This window comes from Entelurus aequoreus, linkage group LG16 (assembly GCF_033978785.1).
Source record: "Entelurus aequoreus isolate RoL-2023_Sb linkage group LG16, RoL_Eaeq_v1.1, whole genome shotgun sequence".
Lineage (NCBI taxonomy): Eukaryota > Metazoa > Chordata > Actinopteri > Syngnathiformes > Syngnathidae > Entelurus > Entelurus aequoreus.
Window position 1 is genome coordinate 45,505,770 of NC_084746.1, and position 16,231 is coordinate 45,522,000.

A 16,231-nucleotide genomic window follows, 5' to 3' on the forward strand; every position below is an offset into this window, starting at 1 on the left:
ATGTGCAGACACGGAGCCAGACAGATGCAGCCTGCACTGCTGGTTGCCATGGAGAGTGATGCAGGCCTTTTGCAGATTAGCACAACAATTTAATCATTTGTGCAATCAAATAAGTCAAAAAGAGTGAATGGTATTTCCCTTTTTAGGCTTTATTAGGGTGACACTAATGAATTTAACATACTTACTCAGTGCTAATGGCTTTTTTTCCCCCCCCGCATAAGTTTTCCCCATGAAAAACCCCATTCAAAGGAATGTAGCGATATCAATCCAGCGTCTGTCTGATCCGTCGTCTTATCCGCTGGCTGCCTTTCCTGCCTTTCACCCTGCTCCATGGGGCGTGTCAGCCTTGGCTCCAAGATGGAGCGTTATTACCCGGCAGACACAATAGCACATAATGGACCATTGTTCTGGCCTCGTGTGCTACAAAGGTCACTCCTCAAACATTTCTTTCGCCATGCCGCCGTTTCTGTCGCCTGCCACGCGCGCTTTGTCCCACTTCGGGAATCTTTCTTCTTTTTTCCCCCCTCATTCTTTCATTTGCCCTTCCTACCAACATACTTACTTTGTAACACATTTATGTTTTCTGCATTCTTTAACATCTAGCAACATGACATGTTAAAGGCCTACTGAAATGAGATTTTCTTATTTAAACGGGGATAGCAGATCCATTCTATGTGTCACACTTGATCATTTCGCGATATTGCCATATTTTTGCTGAAAGGATTTAGTAGAGAACATCGACGATAAAGTTCGCAACTTTTGGTCGCTGATAAAAAAGCCTTGCCTGTACCGGAAGTAGCGTGACGTCACAGGTTGTAAAGCGCCTCACATCTGCACATTGTTTACAATCATGGCCACCAGCAGCGAGAGCGATTCGGACCGAGAAAGCGACGATTTCCCCATTAATTTGAGCGAGGATGAAAGATTTGTGGATGAGGAAAGTGAGAGTGAAGGATTAGAGGGCAGTGGAAGCGATTCAGATAGGGAAGATGCTGTGAGAGGCAGGTGGGTCCTGATATTCAGCTGGGAATGACTAAAACAGTAAATAAACACAAGACATATATATACTCTATTAGCCACAACACAACCAGGCTTATATTTAATATGCCACAAATTAATACCGCATAACAAACACCTCCCCCCTCCCGTCCATATAACCCGCCAATACAAATCAAACACCTGCACAACACACTCAATCCCACAGCCCAAAGTACCGTTCACCTCCGCAAAGTTCATACAGCACATATATTTCCCCAAAGTTACGTACGTGACATGCACATAGCGGCACGCACGTACGGGCAAGCGATCAAATGTTTGGAAGCCGCAGCTGCGTACTCACGGTACCGCGTATCCAACTCAAAGTCCTCCTGGTAAGAGTCTCTGTTGTCCCATCTCCACAAGCATGTGTATCCAACTCAAAGTCCTCCTGGTAAGAGTCTCTGTTCTCCCAGTTATCCACAGGCCAATGGTAAAGCTTGACTGTCATCGTTCGGGAATGTAAACAATGAAACACCGGCTACGACGTAGCCGTTACGTGTTTGTGTTGCTGCAGCCGGCCGCTAATACACCGCTTCCCACCTACAGCTTTCTTCTTTGCTATCTCCATTGTTCATTAAACAAATTGCAAAAGATTCACCAACACCGATGTCCAGAATACTGTGGAATTTTGCGATGAAAACAGACGACTTAATAACTGGCCACAATGATGTCCCAAAATGTCCACTACAATCCGTGACGCCACGCGCAAACGTCATCGTACCGAGACGTTTTCAGCAGGATATTTCGCGGGAAATTTAAAATTGCACTTTACTAATCTAACCCGGCCGTATTGGCATGTGTTGCAATGTTAAGATTTCATCATTGATATATAAACTATCAGACTGCGTGGTCGGTAGTAGTGGCTTTCAGTAGGCCTTTAAAGAATGTACAAAACGAAGTAACGCTTATTGTTGTTGACCTTGTGACACTTTTAGATCATAAATCTATTTACCTCCCATTATTGATTGATTATAATTACACAATGATGACTTGGTGAAGATGATATTGATAAGTGATTCCATTAATATAGTGCTTTTTTCTAGAGACTCAAAGCATATGACACTTGGAACTCATCATTCATCCACTCCACATTCACGAGAAACTGACTTTGGTTGATAAATCACAGCATATACAGTCGTGGTCAAATGTTGACATACACTTGTGAAGGACATAATGTCATGGCTGTCTTGAGTTTCCAATCATTTCTACAACTCTTATTTTTTTGTGATAGAAAAATCAAAGCACATACTTGTTGGTCACAAAAAACTTTTAAATCAGGCTAGAATGAAGGTTTTAGAATGGCCTTCCAAAAGTCCCGACTTAAACGTGTGGACAATGCTGAAGAAACAAGTCCATGTCAGAAAACCAACACGGTTAGCTGAACTGCACCAATTTTGTCAAGAGGAGTGGTCAAAAATTCAACCAGAAGCTTGCCAGAAGTTTGTGGATGGCTACCAAAAGCGCCTTATTGCAATGAAACTTGCCAAGGGACATGTAACCAAATATTAACCTTGCTGTATGTATACTTTTGACCCAGCAGGTTTGGTCACATTTTCAGTAGATCCATAATAAATTCATAAAAGAACCAAACTTCACGAATGTTTTTTGTGACCAACAAGTATGTGCTCCAATCACTCTATCACTAAAAAATAAGAGTTGTAGAAATGATTGGAAACTCAAGACAGCCATGACATTATGTTCTTTACAAGTGTATGTCAACTTTTGATCGCGACTGTAATTACTATAGCCAGATACTTAGCATGGGCGACACTGCAAATACCCCTATCGATCCGATACCAAGTAAATACAGGGCCAGTGTTACAGACCCTAATACTTTTTTCATCGATTTTTGCCTTTAATTTGTTTACTGTAATAATAATCAGAATCAAATAAAGCTTTATAGGTATTTGGAATACATTTGGTTCTGTTTAGTGCTGGCAAATGATACATATTTTTTAAACAGATGAATCACACTTTTGAATTTGGATTAATTATGTTATTACTTATCTACATAATTCAAATTAATTTAAAAGAAGACCCCATAGTTTGGACACAAATACAATTTCATTGTCAGAATGTCAAACATAGGGAAGTAACAATAAATGGTATTAATGATAACCGGGGTAAAAGTCCTGACTGTTAGTGTTACCATTTTAAATTAAAACGATTAGAAAAATGTGATTGATAACTGCACTTTGATAAACTCATGAACAGACTGGCGCCAACTCGCTAGCTTAAATTCCAACATGAATGCAAGCCACATTAAAGTTTTCTCCCAATTCGGAAGCAACATACCGCAATCTAAACGTATATAAACACATGAGCAACTAAGCTATTCAGTTGTGCACATTGAACCTACAAGCTGTGCTCTCTTAGAACAGAGTGATTGTTCTATACTCAGAGGAATACAAGACAGATGTTTTTACAGTGCTTTCAAGGACCGCTAAACGGAGTAGGACGCCCGCCAGAAAAAAAAAAAAAGATTTTATACTACACACTTTTTATTTAAATAAATCTTAAAATGCTACAGTAAAAACCAATATTTGAAACAATAAAAGTTTAAAGGCCTACTGAAATGAATTTTTTTTATTTAAACGGGGATAGCAGATCCATTCTATGTGTCATACTTGATCATTTCGTGATATTGCCATATTTTTGCTGAAAGGATTTAGTAGAGAACAACGACGATAAAGATCGCAACTTTTGGTATCTGATAAAAAAAAGCCTTGTCCCTACCGGAAGTAGCGTGACGTAGTCAATTGAAAGGCTCCTCACATTTTCCTATTGTTTTCAACGCAGCTAGAGCGATTTGGACCGAGAAAGCGACGATTACCCCATTAATTTGAGCGAGGATGAAAGATTCGTGGATGAGGAACGTTCGAGTGAAGTACTAGAATGCAGTGCAAGACATATCTTTTTTCGCTCTGACCGTAACTTAGGTACAAGGGCTCATTGGATTCCATGCTCTCTCCTTTTTCTATTGTGGATCACGGATTTGTATTTTAAACCACCTCGGATACTATATCCTCTTGAAAATGAGAGTCGAGAACGCAAAATGGACATTCACAGTAACTTTTATCTCCACGACAATACATGGACGAAACACTTTAGCTACGGAGCTAACATGATAGCATCGTGCTTAACTGCATATAGAAACAAAATAAATAAATCCCTGACTGGAAGGATAGACAGAAGATCAACAATACTATTAAACCAGGGACATGTAAATACACGGTTAATGCTTTCCAGCCTGGCGAAGGTTAACAATGCTGTTGCTAACGACGCCATTGAAGCTAACTTAGCAACCGGACATCACAGAGCTATGCTAAAAACATTAGCTATCCACCTACGCCAGCCAGCCCTCATCTGCTCATCAACACCCGTGCTCACCTGCGTTCCAGCGATCGACGGTGCGACGAAGGACTTCACCCGATCACAGATGCGGTCGGCGAGACGGAGGAAGTTAAGGTGAGTTCGGCGGCTAACGCGTCTGCTATGCATCTCTGTCTTCCTGGCTGTGTTGCTGTAGTCCGTCGCTAATACACCGATCCCACCTACAACTTTCTTCTTTGCAGTCTCCATTGTTCATTAAACAAATTGCAAAAGATTCACCAACACAGATGTCCAGAATACTGTGGAATTTTGAAATGAAAACAGAGCTTTTTTGTGTTGTATTCAATGGGGTACCAATACTTCCGCATCAACTGATTCCGTCACGCGCATACGTCATCATATCTAGACGTTTTCAACCGGAAGTGTGGCGGGAAATTTAAAATTGCAATTTATAAGTTAACCCGGCAGTATTGGCATGTGTTGCAATGTTAAGATTTCATCATTGATATATAAACTATCAGACTGCGTGGTCGGTAGTAGTGGATTTCAGTAGGCCTTTAACCATTAAAACAGATACGATACTAAGACTAAAACACTAACAGTGAAGCATACGAAACACAAAACATGCAAAATAGTGTTTATTTATTTAGTTGTTTTTTTTAAAAATGTACTTGTTCAAAAGATTTTTGTGTGTGTGTGTGCACGTGTGTTGGTACTTTTTGAGCATATTCAACAATACCCCAATGATGATAACCTTGATTATTTGTGAACAAAAATGTTCATATCATTACCTAGTCACACACAAGCATTTATTAAATGTTTTACTTATATCCACCACATTTATTTGCTAAAAACTTGCAAACCGTCGGATGTATTTTTAAGCGAAATTTTCCAGCGAGCGCACTCTCCTCGCTCATGTTTGCCCTGATGCATTGACCTGATTACTGACTGTATAACTATCCATGCAACCTTTCTTAGAGACTTAGACTTCCTTATTTTTGTCATTCAAATTTGAACTTTACAGTACAGATAAGAACGACATTTTGTTGCATTAGCTGGTTGTAGCGCAGGATAAAAGAGCAATAAGGTGCAGATATAAATAGATTACTGTACAGATAAATGTATTGCACTTTTGCATATGCATCCACGTTTATGGATGCATTCAGGAAACCGTCCACGGTTAAGGTCAAAGAGCATGTTTGCTCAAAATAATTGCGTGATTATTCTGCACTATACATCAATGCAATCATTTGTGATTAATCGCATGAGTTAATGCATTACATTTCTGAGCGCTAGTTTTGGTATATTGATCATTTTGGATTTTGGCTATGACCAGTGGCCTCATTTATAAAGCTTGCGCAAAAACCTGCCTTATGCCCTTTTTCACGGCAAAGTTGAGATGTATCAAAACTAGGGATGATACTCGAAACCGGTTTTCCCGGTTGTTCGATAAGAAAAGAACCGAGTCCTCTGACTCTAATCATTTTTTTGAGAACCGGTACCCGTTATTGAGAACACTATAGTAAAGAAAAAGAGTTGGTTCTTTATTCGAATCCCAGGAATCCCATCCCGACCAGAAATGCTCCGTGGGACATCACAAGAAATGACGTCACGTAGCTCAGTCATTAGGCGCAGATAGCGAAAGCAGGAAAACAATGGACCGGAAAAAGCGCTCCAAGGTGTAATAAAGTTCAAAACAAAAGGTATAATCCAATGAATAACTTTACTGAGAGATTTTAGCAGGGTAAAACACATGACGAACACTTTTACGACCAACCGGAAACATAGCAACCAGGCTAGCAACGCACCTCCTTTACGGCAGCTGTCGCAACGTTCTTAAAGCCACCGCAGCACATACATATATATACAACATATCTCCCTTTTTTAACTTTTGTTTTTCTTTCCTTGTAAACAAAACAAAATCACGCTGTATATGTGTTGGCTGTCTAATTATAAATAATGCAGACGAGGCGTGTTGGCTGAGTTCTTGACGTTCACTTTCACAGCGTGCTCATAATAACCTCATTCTTAGCTGCCGGGTGACGACATGCAACAACACTTTTCGGGGCTACCGCGCATGCTCGTCACTCCCGTTGCATGCTGGGTAGTGTACTTGTTATTTTCCCTAGCTCATAACATCACATATTTCCCCCTATAAAGAAAGATTTTAACTCAATAAAGTGTATTTCTTTTTTTAGCTTTAACTTTTCATTTTTTTAGCATTGTAACCACATTTGCAAACAACTTTTCTCTTCATAGAATGTTCTTTCAATAAAGAAATAAAGTGCAAAAATGTCAAAGCATCATAACAAACAGTTATGTCAAATAGCAGCAGAATTGCACTTTTTGGAGAGCTGTATTATTTTCAGTTTTGTGCCCAAGGGACTGATATTATTTAACACTATTATTATTTATACACCTATAGTGATCACAGAGACAGGTTGTTTTTGTGTTACTGTATATATTTGTTTTTCTGAAAAATCCCACTTAATATATTTGGGTAACAACAGTCAATATTTATTTATTTTATTTTATTTTTTTAGGTGGGTAACAGTCAATATTTATTTATTTATTAGATTTTATTTTTTTCTTATATAATAAAAGTGAGCTTTTGTTAAACCAAATATTGTGTTTTTTTTTCCATATACAACAACCTATCTGGACTCGATAAGAGAATCAACAAGGAATCGGTTCGATAAGAGGATTCGATAATAGGCTCGAACTCGATAATTTCTTATCAAACATCATCCCTAATCAAAACTGACGTTGACGTGGAACTGTGCACTTCCTCACGGATACTTCAGAGCTGCCGTACGCACATTTCTACAGGCTGGATACTTAAAGGGGAATTGCACTTCTTTTGGAATTTTGCCTATCGTTCACAATCATCATGAGAGACAGGAAGACAAAAGTTTTTGGGGTTTCTTTTGCATTCTAACATGTACGAATCGGCTCTTTGTAGGTAGCTTGCAATGCAGTTATTGGGAGCAATCAATTCTGCTTCTAAATCACTTTAAAAATAAAACCATCACCAATACTTCATTTACGTTCCATAACCTGTATAATAGCTTAGTAACGCATTGGCGTGCTTCGGTATGCGATAAGACACCAATCTGTACTGACTGAACAATCATATTATAGTATTTGTAAATTATTAGCCCGTATCTCATGTTTTGTTTGTACATAGCTAGCCAGACAGCATATGCTGTCTGGCATGATTCAAGCATGACGTGCTGTGTGTATCATCTATATAATGTGTGACTCACTCGATGGACAGTCGTCTCTTTGGTGCAGTTTTGGGAAGTTTTTTTCTGGTTTATTTGGGTTTAGCACACCATTTTCCGTCGAAATAGCTTGTTTCTGAATTCCGTATTTGCAGCTTCGTGTCATGCTGACCTCACTCAATCGTCTTCCGTCTCCTTCAAGGCTTCACCCTGTTTTTTTGTGCTGGCTTCTAGAAGCATGTGTTTATCTTCTGTTCATTCAGCTTCGAAAAGGTACGCTTGTGAATCCTCGTTTCTCCAAAAATAGTCGTCTTTGTGGTTTGTTACCAAGTCTGTCATGATTAGAACACACACAAGTGTTTTGTTTTCGGAAGTAGGACACACATTTGTTGCCAGAAGTCGAAATTGCGCTGCAATGGAAACGGAAATAAATGCGGTAAATATTGAACATATTACATATGGTTATGAACGTGTCTGTTGCTACATTGTACAGTGTTTCCCATAAACTGCCAAGATACCTGTGGCGGTGGGGGCGTGGCTATGGGTGTGGTCACCATGACATCATCGAGTAATTTGCATAATTTACTACAATGATATGATTTTCTCTAAAAAGGCTAAAAAAATGTATACTTACTAATTAATAATAACAGTTTTGTTTTAAACGTCTATCCATCCATCCATTTTACAATATAATTACAACACTTTATGTACATATTTATATACAGATTTGAACAAATAAGTTATTCACTGAAATATATTTATTAATTGTGGTTCTTACAAAAAATATATCTTATGAAATATAAAAGCTAAAATGTCTCTTAAAGCTCTGCCCCTTTAATTAGTGCATACTAAATAATTTAACTTTAGCCTACTACTACAACCATATTATTTACCAGCAACATAAAGTGAAACAGAGGCAGAGGTGTCCTGCCACAGTCAGTAACAAATAAACAGAAAACAGTAGTGGTCAAATACAAATGAGGCAACTAGAGAAGTATCCTACACTTCTCTTTTGTAAAGTAAATCTGAACAGCCTATATGGGCATCTACATCAACTATATGATTTGCCTGAGAAGCTGGACAGGACCAAAAAAATAAAAAATAAAATTAAAAAAATAATATATATGTTTTTTTATTTGTGGCGGACGTAATTCTTTCGTGGCGGGCCGCCACAAATAAATGAATGTGTGGGAAACACTGTTATATAAAGACTTTCAGTGTGTATATACAATGTTGATGGAGGGTTTTGAAGTTGTCTTAGAGGGCTTTGAAGGCTACAACAGTTACTCCCACTAGATGCTTTTTTTTAAGCTTTTTTTTATCATCTTTAAAATCCTAATTAAAAAAAAAAGACATGTATTTTTGTTTCTCATAATGATTGTGAACAATAGGCAAAAATTACCCAAAAAAGTGCCGTTCCCTTTTAAGTGATGCTGGGTAACAGTTCACAAAAAATAGCCTTTTCTTATCAGACTGATTGACCTGCCCATCAGACACACATGCAAAACCATCCGGCCCCCTTTCTTTTATTTATTCCCGCTGCCTTTAGTTCTCGGAGACACAGCAATGCCGGGCTGGCAATCGTTCCACCTCCTACTAACTTGTGAATGGTCAGAACGTGCCGAGCTCAAGCACATGGCTACTTTCAATATGATTATCGGGTATAAGGGGGCGTGGTCTGGGCGTGCTTGCCAAACGCACGTCTGCGTAGGATTCCAAGTACTGTAGATTGCCATGTAACAAAGAAATGTGCGTGCGAACACTTCAATAAGTCTGAATTTTAACTGCCGTACGCCGTTTTCTGGATTTGACCATACTTCCATATTTACCGTATTTTTCGGACTATAAGTCGCAGTTGTTTTCATAGTTTGGCCGGGGGTGCGACTTATACTCAGGAGCGACTTGTGTGTGAAATTATTAACACATTAGCGTAAAATATCAAATAATATTATTTAGCTCATTCACGTAAGAGACTAGACGTATAAGATTTCATGGGATTTAGCGATTAGGAGTGACAGATTGTTTGGTAAACGTATAGCATGTTCTATATGTTATAGTTATTTGAATGACTCTTACCATAATATGTTACGTTAACATACCAGGCACGTTCTCAGTTGGTTATTTATGCCTCATATAACGTACACTTACTCAGCCTGTTGTTCACTATTCTTTATTTATTTTAAATTGCCTTTCAAATGTCTATTCCTGGTGTTGGCTTTTATCAAATACATTTCCCCAAAAAATGCGACTTATACTCCAGTGCGACTTATATATGTTTTTTCCTTCTTTATTATGCATTTTCGGCCGGTGCGACTTATAGTCCGGAGCGACTTATACTCTGAAAAATACGGTATATACAGACGTCCTTAGATTGATAAGAAGAACTCCTTCATGCGATTCAAGAACTCCTTCATTCCGCTCTCCATCCAGCTGTATAATCACTGTTTATGTTTGTTTATAATGTATATTTTATGTTGGCTCTACTCTTTTTTTTATGCTGCCCTTTTATTTTTTTGCTGCAGCTGTTACATATACTGTAATATTGTACATGGTAATTGGCATTATATTGTATATATTATATACTGTATATATAATATGGGTAACACTTTAGTATGTGGAACATATGAACCATTAATTAGTTGCTTATTAACATAGGGTCAGGGTTAGGGATAGGGTTAGGGAAGACTCTTAGTTAATGGCTTACTGGTTGTATAATAAGGCCATGCAGAATAAGGCATTAATAAGTACTTAATAATGACTAATATACAGCCAATGTGTTACTAATTTGCATGTTAATAAGCAACTAATTAATGGTTCATATGTTCCCCATACTAAAGTGTTACCATGATATGTACATATTACATATGTTATATTTATATTGCTACTATGGTACATTTTTAGTCTACTTTATACCTTTTGTTTTCGCTCTCTTTTTGTGCCCTTGTGTGCATTATCCTTTCCATCCTCACCCTTTCCATCCTTTGTAACCGAGCTACTGTGTGGAACAATTTCCCTTGTGGATCCTTAAAGTTTGTCTAAGTCCAGTAGTTAGCTTCCTGACATTTTTTCGTAAGGCATAGTAGACTTATCGACACAAAGTAGACGCACCAAAGCTGCAACAAAAGCAAATGTAGTGTGCTCTCACACAGTCATGTCCTCATGCAACTCCATCGTTAGATTCCGTCATCACCAGTGTCACGTGTCGGGATGGTACAGCGACAATTGTTTCCAACACAATAGGGCGTAAGAAGTCAATTTTAATCTTCCAGCAGTGACCAAGTTCAACATTTTACTGAGGGTGACCTCTAAATGACATAGATTTGCACGATGAGCTCTTATGTGTCCATCCTGCTGATTCATTATAAAAGCAGATAAATGCCGTCTTATGTCAAATTTGGCCGATGTTATAAACCACCTTCATTCCTCCTCCATCTTTGTCAGCAGCACGCTGCCCCTTTGTTCATGTGTTCTGTTTTGAAAAGTCCACTTTGCCTCCTTTCCCACACACTTGAAGCTGCTTCCTGCCTGGCGGAGAAAGCGCTGACCCCAGCTTTGGAATGGGAAGGTCATGCGTATCCAAACTGGGATGTGTGGTCTTATCTTATCAGCCAGTGTGCTTCTGTACACAAACCAGTAGCTGCCGCTGATGATGATTGTTCCCCTGATTTTAAAGGCAGAACCCTGCAGGGTCCTGTTTCCCTAATGAGCTTGCAGAGAACCACTGTACTCATTTGACATGGTCACATTGTGTGGATGTTTAGCAGAACATTTTATTTTGAGTCCCCGTGTTTGGACCTTTTTTTTTTTTTTTATGTGAAGGATGATTTGAGCTGGCCATACGCACCCCACCCTACCTCTACTGTCCCAGGTCCCAAAGAAAAACATTGATAATTGGTGGTTGTAAAGCTCTGATAATTAGCATGGATGTAATTATAGGGACTGCTTGCTGGCTCCGCCCACCGCTGGAGGGGGGGGGGGGGGGGGGGGGGTCAGAAGATAATGTTGTTTTGATAACATATGTGATTTGACAGCATGGCAGCTGTACACCAGCAGCGCCCCCTCTAACAACTGGAACGTCGTTTGTGCTATTTGTAGTAACAAAAATAGACATTGCTTTTTTTCCCCCACAACAGACAGAATGTTACAACTTGTTTGGACATTATCCTCCATCTTGGGGAATGAGGCAGCAAGGGGTGTTGCGGTACTTTTAGCCAAAATCTAATTCATCGTAAAGGAACACTCAGTATGGTACAGAAGTGTACCCTATTCTCAAACACGGTGTTGGCAAATACGGCAAGGAGGGGACAGTTGTACTTTGCTAAGAGCTATTTTTTTAATTCATAGTTTCTTGCCTTTTTTATCAAAGTGCTGGCACTTGCAACTTTGTTTGGCCTGATGGTGGATTATTTTGCGGTCGTACTCCATAGAATGGGATTCTTTGTTTTGGCCCTTATTTCTGCGGTATTGTTATGAGCAATGCTTCGCTGTATGGTTGTAAGTTGTATAGTATCTGTCTTGTCTTTTAACAAAGAAACAAGGAAGTCACAATCTTCGTTCAATGAATGTTCTGCAATTTGTCGTCCCCAAAGTAAGAACTGAACTGGGCAAGAAAGCATTTAGGTTTTCAGCAGCGAAGGCTTGGAATAACCTACAATCCAATATTAAACTTCAAACCCTTGTTATGTTGAATGAGTTGAAAGCTTCTGTACCTTGTCTGTATGCACATGTGTTATGTGAGCAAGTTTTAATGTCGTAAATGTGATGTTTTATGTATTTGTTTACTGTTTTTAATGTAACCTTGCTGCTGCCCTCTTGGCCAGGTCTCCCTTGGAAAAGAGATCTTTGATCTCAATGGGATTTTACCTGGTTAAATAAAGGCTAATAATAATAATAATAAGTATTAAAGGCCTACTGAAATGAAATGTTCTTATTCAAACGGGGATAGCAGGTCCATTCTATGTGTCACACTTGATCATTTCGCGATATTGCCATATTTTTGCTGAAAAGGATTTAGTTGAGAACAACGACGATAAAGTTCGCAACTTTTGGTCGCTGATAAAAAAAAAGCCTTGGCTGTACCGGAAGTAGCGTGACGTCACAGGTTGTGGAGCTCCTCACATCTGCACATTGTTTACAATCATGGCCACAAGCAGCGAGAGCGATTCGGACCGAGAAAGCGACGATTACCCCATTAATTTGAGCGAGGATGAAAGATTTGTGGATGAGGAAAGTGAGAGTGAAGGATTAGAGGGCAGTGGGAGCGATTCAGATAAGGAAGATGCTGTGAGAGGCGGGTGGGACCTGATATTCAGCTGGGAATGACTAAAACAGTAAATAAACACAAGACATATATATACTTTATTATCCACAACACAACCAGGCTTATATTTAATATGCCACAAATTAATCCGCATAACAAACACCTCCCCCCTCCCGTCCATATAACCCACCAATACAACTCAAACACCCGCACAACACACTCAATCCCACAGCCCAAAGTACCGTTCACCTCCGTAAAGTTCATACAGCACATATATTTCCCCAAAGTAACGTACGTGACATGCACATAGCGGCACGCACGTACGGGCAAGCGATCAAATGTTTGGAAGCCAAAGCTGCGTACTCACGGTAGCGCGTCTGCTATCCAACTCAAAGTCCTCCTGGTAAGAGTCCAGCCGGCCGCTAATACACCGCTTCCCACCTACAGCTTTCTTCTTTGCTGTCTTCATTGTTCATTAAACAAATTGCAAAAGATTCACCAACACAGATGTCCAGAATACTGTGGAATTTTGCGATGAAAACAGACGACTTAATAGCTGGCCACAATGCTGTCCCGATATGTCCGCTACAATCCGTGACGTCACGCGCAAACGTCATCATACCGAGACGTTTTCAGCAGAATATTTTGCGGGAAATTTAAAATTGCACTTTGCTAATCTAACCCGGCCGTATAGGCATGTGTTGCAATGTTAAGATTGCATTGTTGATATATAAACTATCAGACTGCGTGGTCGGTAGTAGTGGGTTTCAGTAGGCCTTTAAGGATAGAATGTTTTATGAAAAAACTCGAAATGACAAACACCATTGGTAAAACAGAGGATTAATGTTCCGTTGCATTGACTTATTTATATTGCCAAGTGCTATGTCAATGGTGTGTTCAAGGTGTACACAAATGTTGGAATTTTGTTCAGGGTCCCAAAGAGGAACTGGTAGCTGCGCCTGTAGAGGTCTACTACCATAACCAGTGAAGTTGGCACGTTGTGTAATTCGTGAATAAAAACAGAATACAATGATTTGCAAATCCTTTTCAATTTATATTCAATTGAATAGACTGCAAAGACAAGATATTTAATGTTCGAACTGAGAAACTTAATTTTTTTTTGGCAAATAATCATTAACTTAGAATTTCATGGCAGCAACAGTTGGCACAGGGGCATTTTTACCATTGTGTTACATGGCCTTTCCTTTTAACAACACTCAGTAAACGTTTGGGAACTGAGAAGACCAATTTTTGAAGCTTTTCAGGTGGAATTCTTTCCCATTCTTGCTTGATGTACAGCTTAAGTTGTTCAACAGTCCGGGGGTCCCCGTTGCGGTATTTTAGGCTTCATATTGCACCACACATTTTCAATGGGAGACAGGTCTGGACTACAGGCAGGCCAGTCTAGTACCCACACTCTTTTACTACGCTGTTGTAACATTTGGCTTGGCCGTGTCTTGCTGAAATAAGCAGGGGCGTCCATGATAACGTTGCTTGGATGACAACATATGTTGCTCCAAAACCTGTTTGTACCTTTCAGCATTAATGGTGCCTTCACAGATGTGTAATTTACCCATGTCTTGGGCACTAATACACCCCCATACCATCACAGATGCTGGCTTTTCAACTTTGCGCCTATAACAAACCGGATGGTTCTTTTCCTCTTTGGTCTGGAGGACACGACGAAAAATTTGAAATGTGGACTCGTCAGACAACAGAACACTTTTACACTCTGCATCAGTCCATCTTGGATGAGCTCGGGCCCAGTGAAGCTGGCGGTGTTTCTGGGTGTTGTTGATGAATGGCTTTTGCATTGCATAGTAGAGTTTTAAATAGCACTTACAGATGTAGTGACAAACTGTAGTTACTGACAGTGGTTTTCTGAAGTTGTTCCTGAGCCCATGTGGTGATATCCTTTACACACTGATGTCGGTTTTTGATGCAGTACCGCCTGAGGGTTCGAATGTCACGGGCATTCAATGTTGGTTTTCAGCCTTGCTGCTTATGTGCAGTGATTTCTCCAGATTCTCTGAACCTTTTGTTGATATTATGGAGCGTAGATGGTGAAATCCCTAAATTCCTTGCAATAGCTGGTTGACAAATGTTGTTCTTAAACAATTTGCTCAGGCATTTGTTCACTAAGTGGTGACCTTCGCCCCATCCTTGTTTGTGAATGACTGAAGCTGTTTTTATACCCAATCATGGCGCCCACCTGTTCCCAATTAGCACTGTTCACCTGTGGGATTTTCCAAATAAGTGTTTGATGAGCATTCCTCAACATTCTCAAGTCTTTTTTTTCCACTTGTACCAGCTTTTTTGAAACATGTTGCAGGCATCAAATTCCAAATGAGCTAATATTTGCAAAAAATAACAAAGGCTTCCAGTTCGAACCTTGAGTATCTTGTCTTTGCAGTCTATTCAATTGAATATAAGTTGAAAAGTATTAGCAAATCATTGTATTCCGTGCCAACTTCACTGGTTTTGGGTTTTGTATGACAGTCACATAATGGACAACTATTCAATGAAGTGATAACTATGTAATCGTACTACAACATCCCGTTTGTGGATAAGGAGAGAGAGAACCAAAAAAAAACATGTTCAATCGCTTTATTAACTAGCGCTAACAACATGCATTGAACCAGAAAAACCAAAGTTTGACTCTATTGGAGAATGACCTGCCAGCAGTTTGAGGTTATAAGTTGTATTTATATTAGTGGTGAGTCAACAAGGTTAGAATACATACAGTATCCAGAGTACAGTAAAAGTACAGTGTATACCATGTAATCTTTCATGTAACAAACATTTTTTTTTTGTCCATTAGGATCCAGGCCAAGACCCGTGAGCTAAGGGAGCGGCAGGCTCGGGAACGGGATTACGCCGAGATTCTAGACGTGAGCCGCTCGCCGGAGAGGTCTTCCGAGGAGGAGCACCCGTACGCCGGCATCAGCCCACTTAACGACGGGCACAGCCGCCCCCAAACCCCCCGCGACAACTACCCTCGCGGCCATCACCAGCACCAGCACTCGGACTCCCTGTACACCCAAGTCAGCAAGGCCCGCATGGAGCGCCCCCCCTCTGCGGACAGGTATGTCTTCTCATGTTAAATGTCTTTCCGTCCGGGGAGGCCGTGACCTTTTCACCCGCGATTGAAAAGCCCGGCTCGTCATGGTATTTCAGTAAAAGGTCTCCTTGGCCTCGTCAGCCCGAGGCGCAAAGAGAGCGTTGGCCGTCGCGGCTGCAGGAGAACGTAATCAAAAATACACAGACCGCCGGTAAATGCCAACACACCTACAAATCAAACAATACGCACTTCTCTGGCAAAGGAATGAAAACATTTAAACCCTTGACTTTTATTCTCGCCCTCCGCCTTCAAAGC

At 40.0% G+C, this 16,231-nt stretch overlaps 1 protein-coding gene across 6 annotated transcripts in view; it reads left to right on the forward strand.

Moving 5' to 3' along the window:
• The window catches only part of LOC133631076 (partitioning defective 3 homolog), a 412,449-nt gene that overhangs the window by 302,865 nt on the left and 93,353 nt on the right, over positions 1-16,231 (forward strand). For all 6 annotated transcript variants that reach the window (XR_009821393.1, XR_009821392.1, XM_062023105.1 and 3 more), the window contains one exon: positions 15,677-15,940. Coding sequence is in view for 4 of the 6 variants with exons in the window: in XM_062023105.1 (XP_061879089.1) it covers positions 15,677-15,940 (264 nt within the window). In the remaining 2 variants the exon portion in view is untranslated. The remainder of the gene's footprint in view (positions 1-15,676; positions 15,941-16,231) is intronic.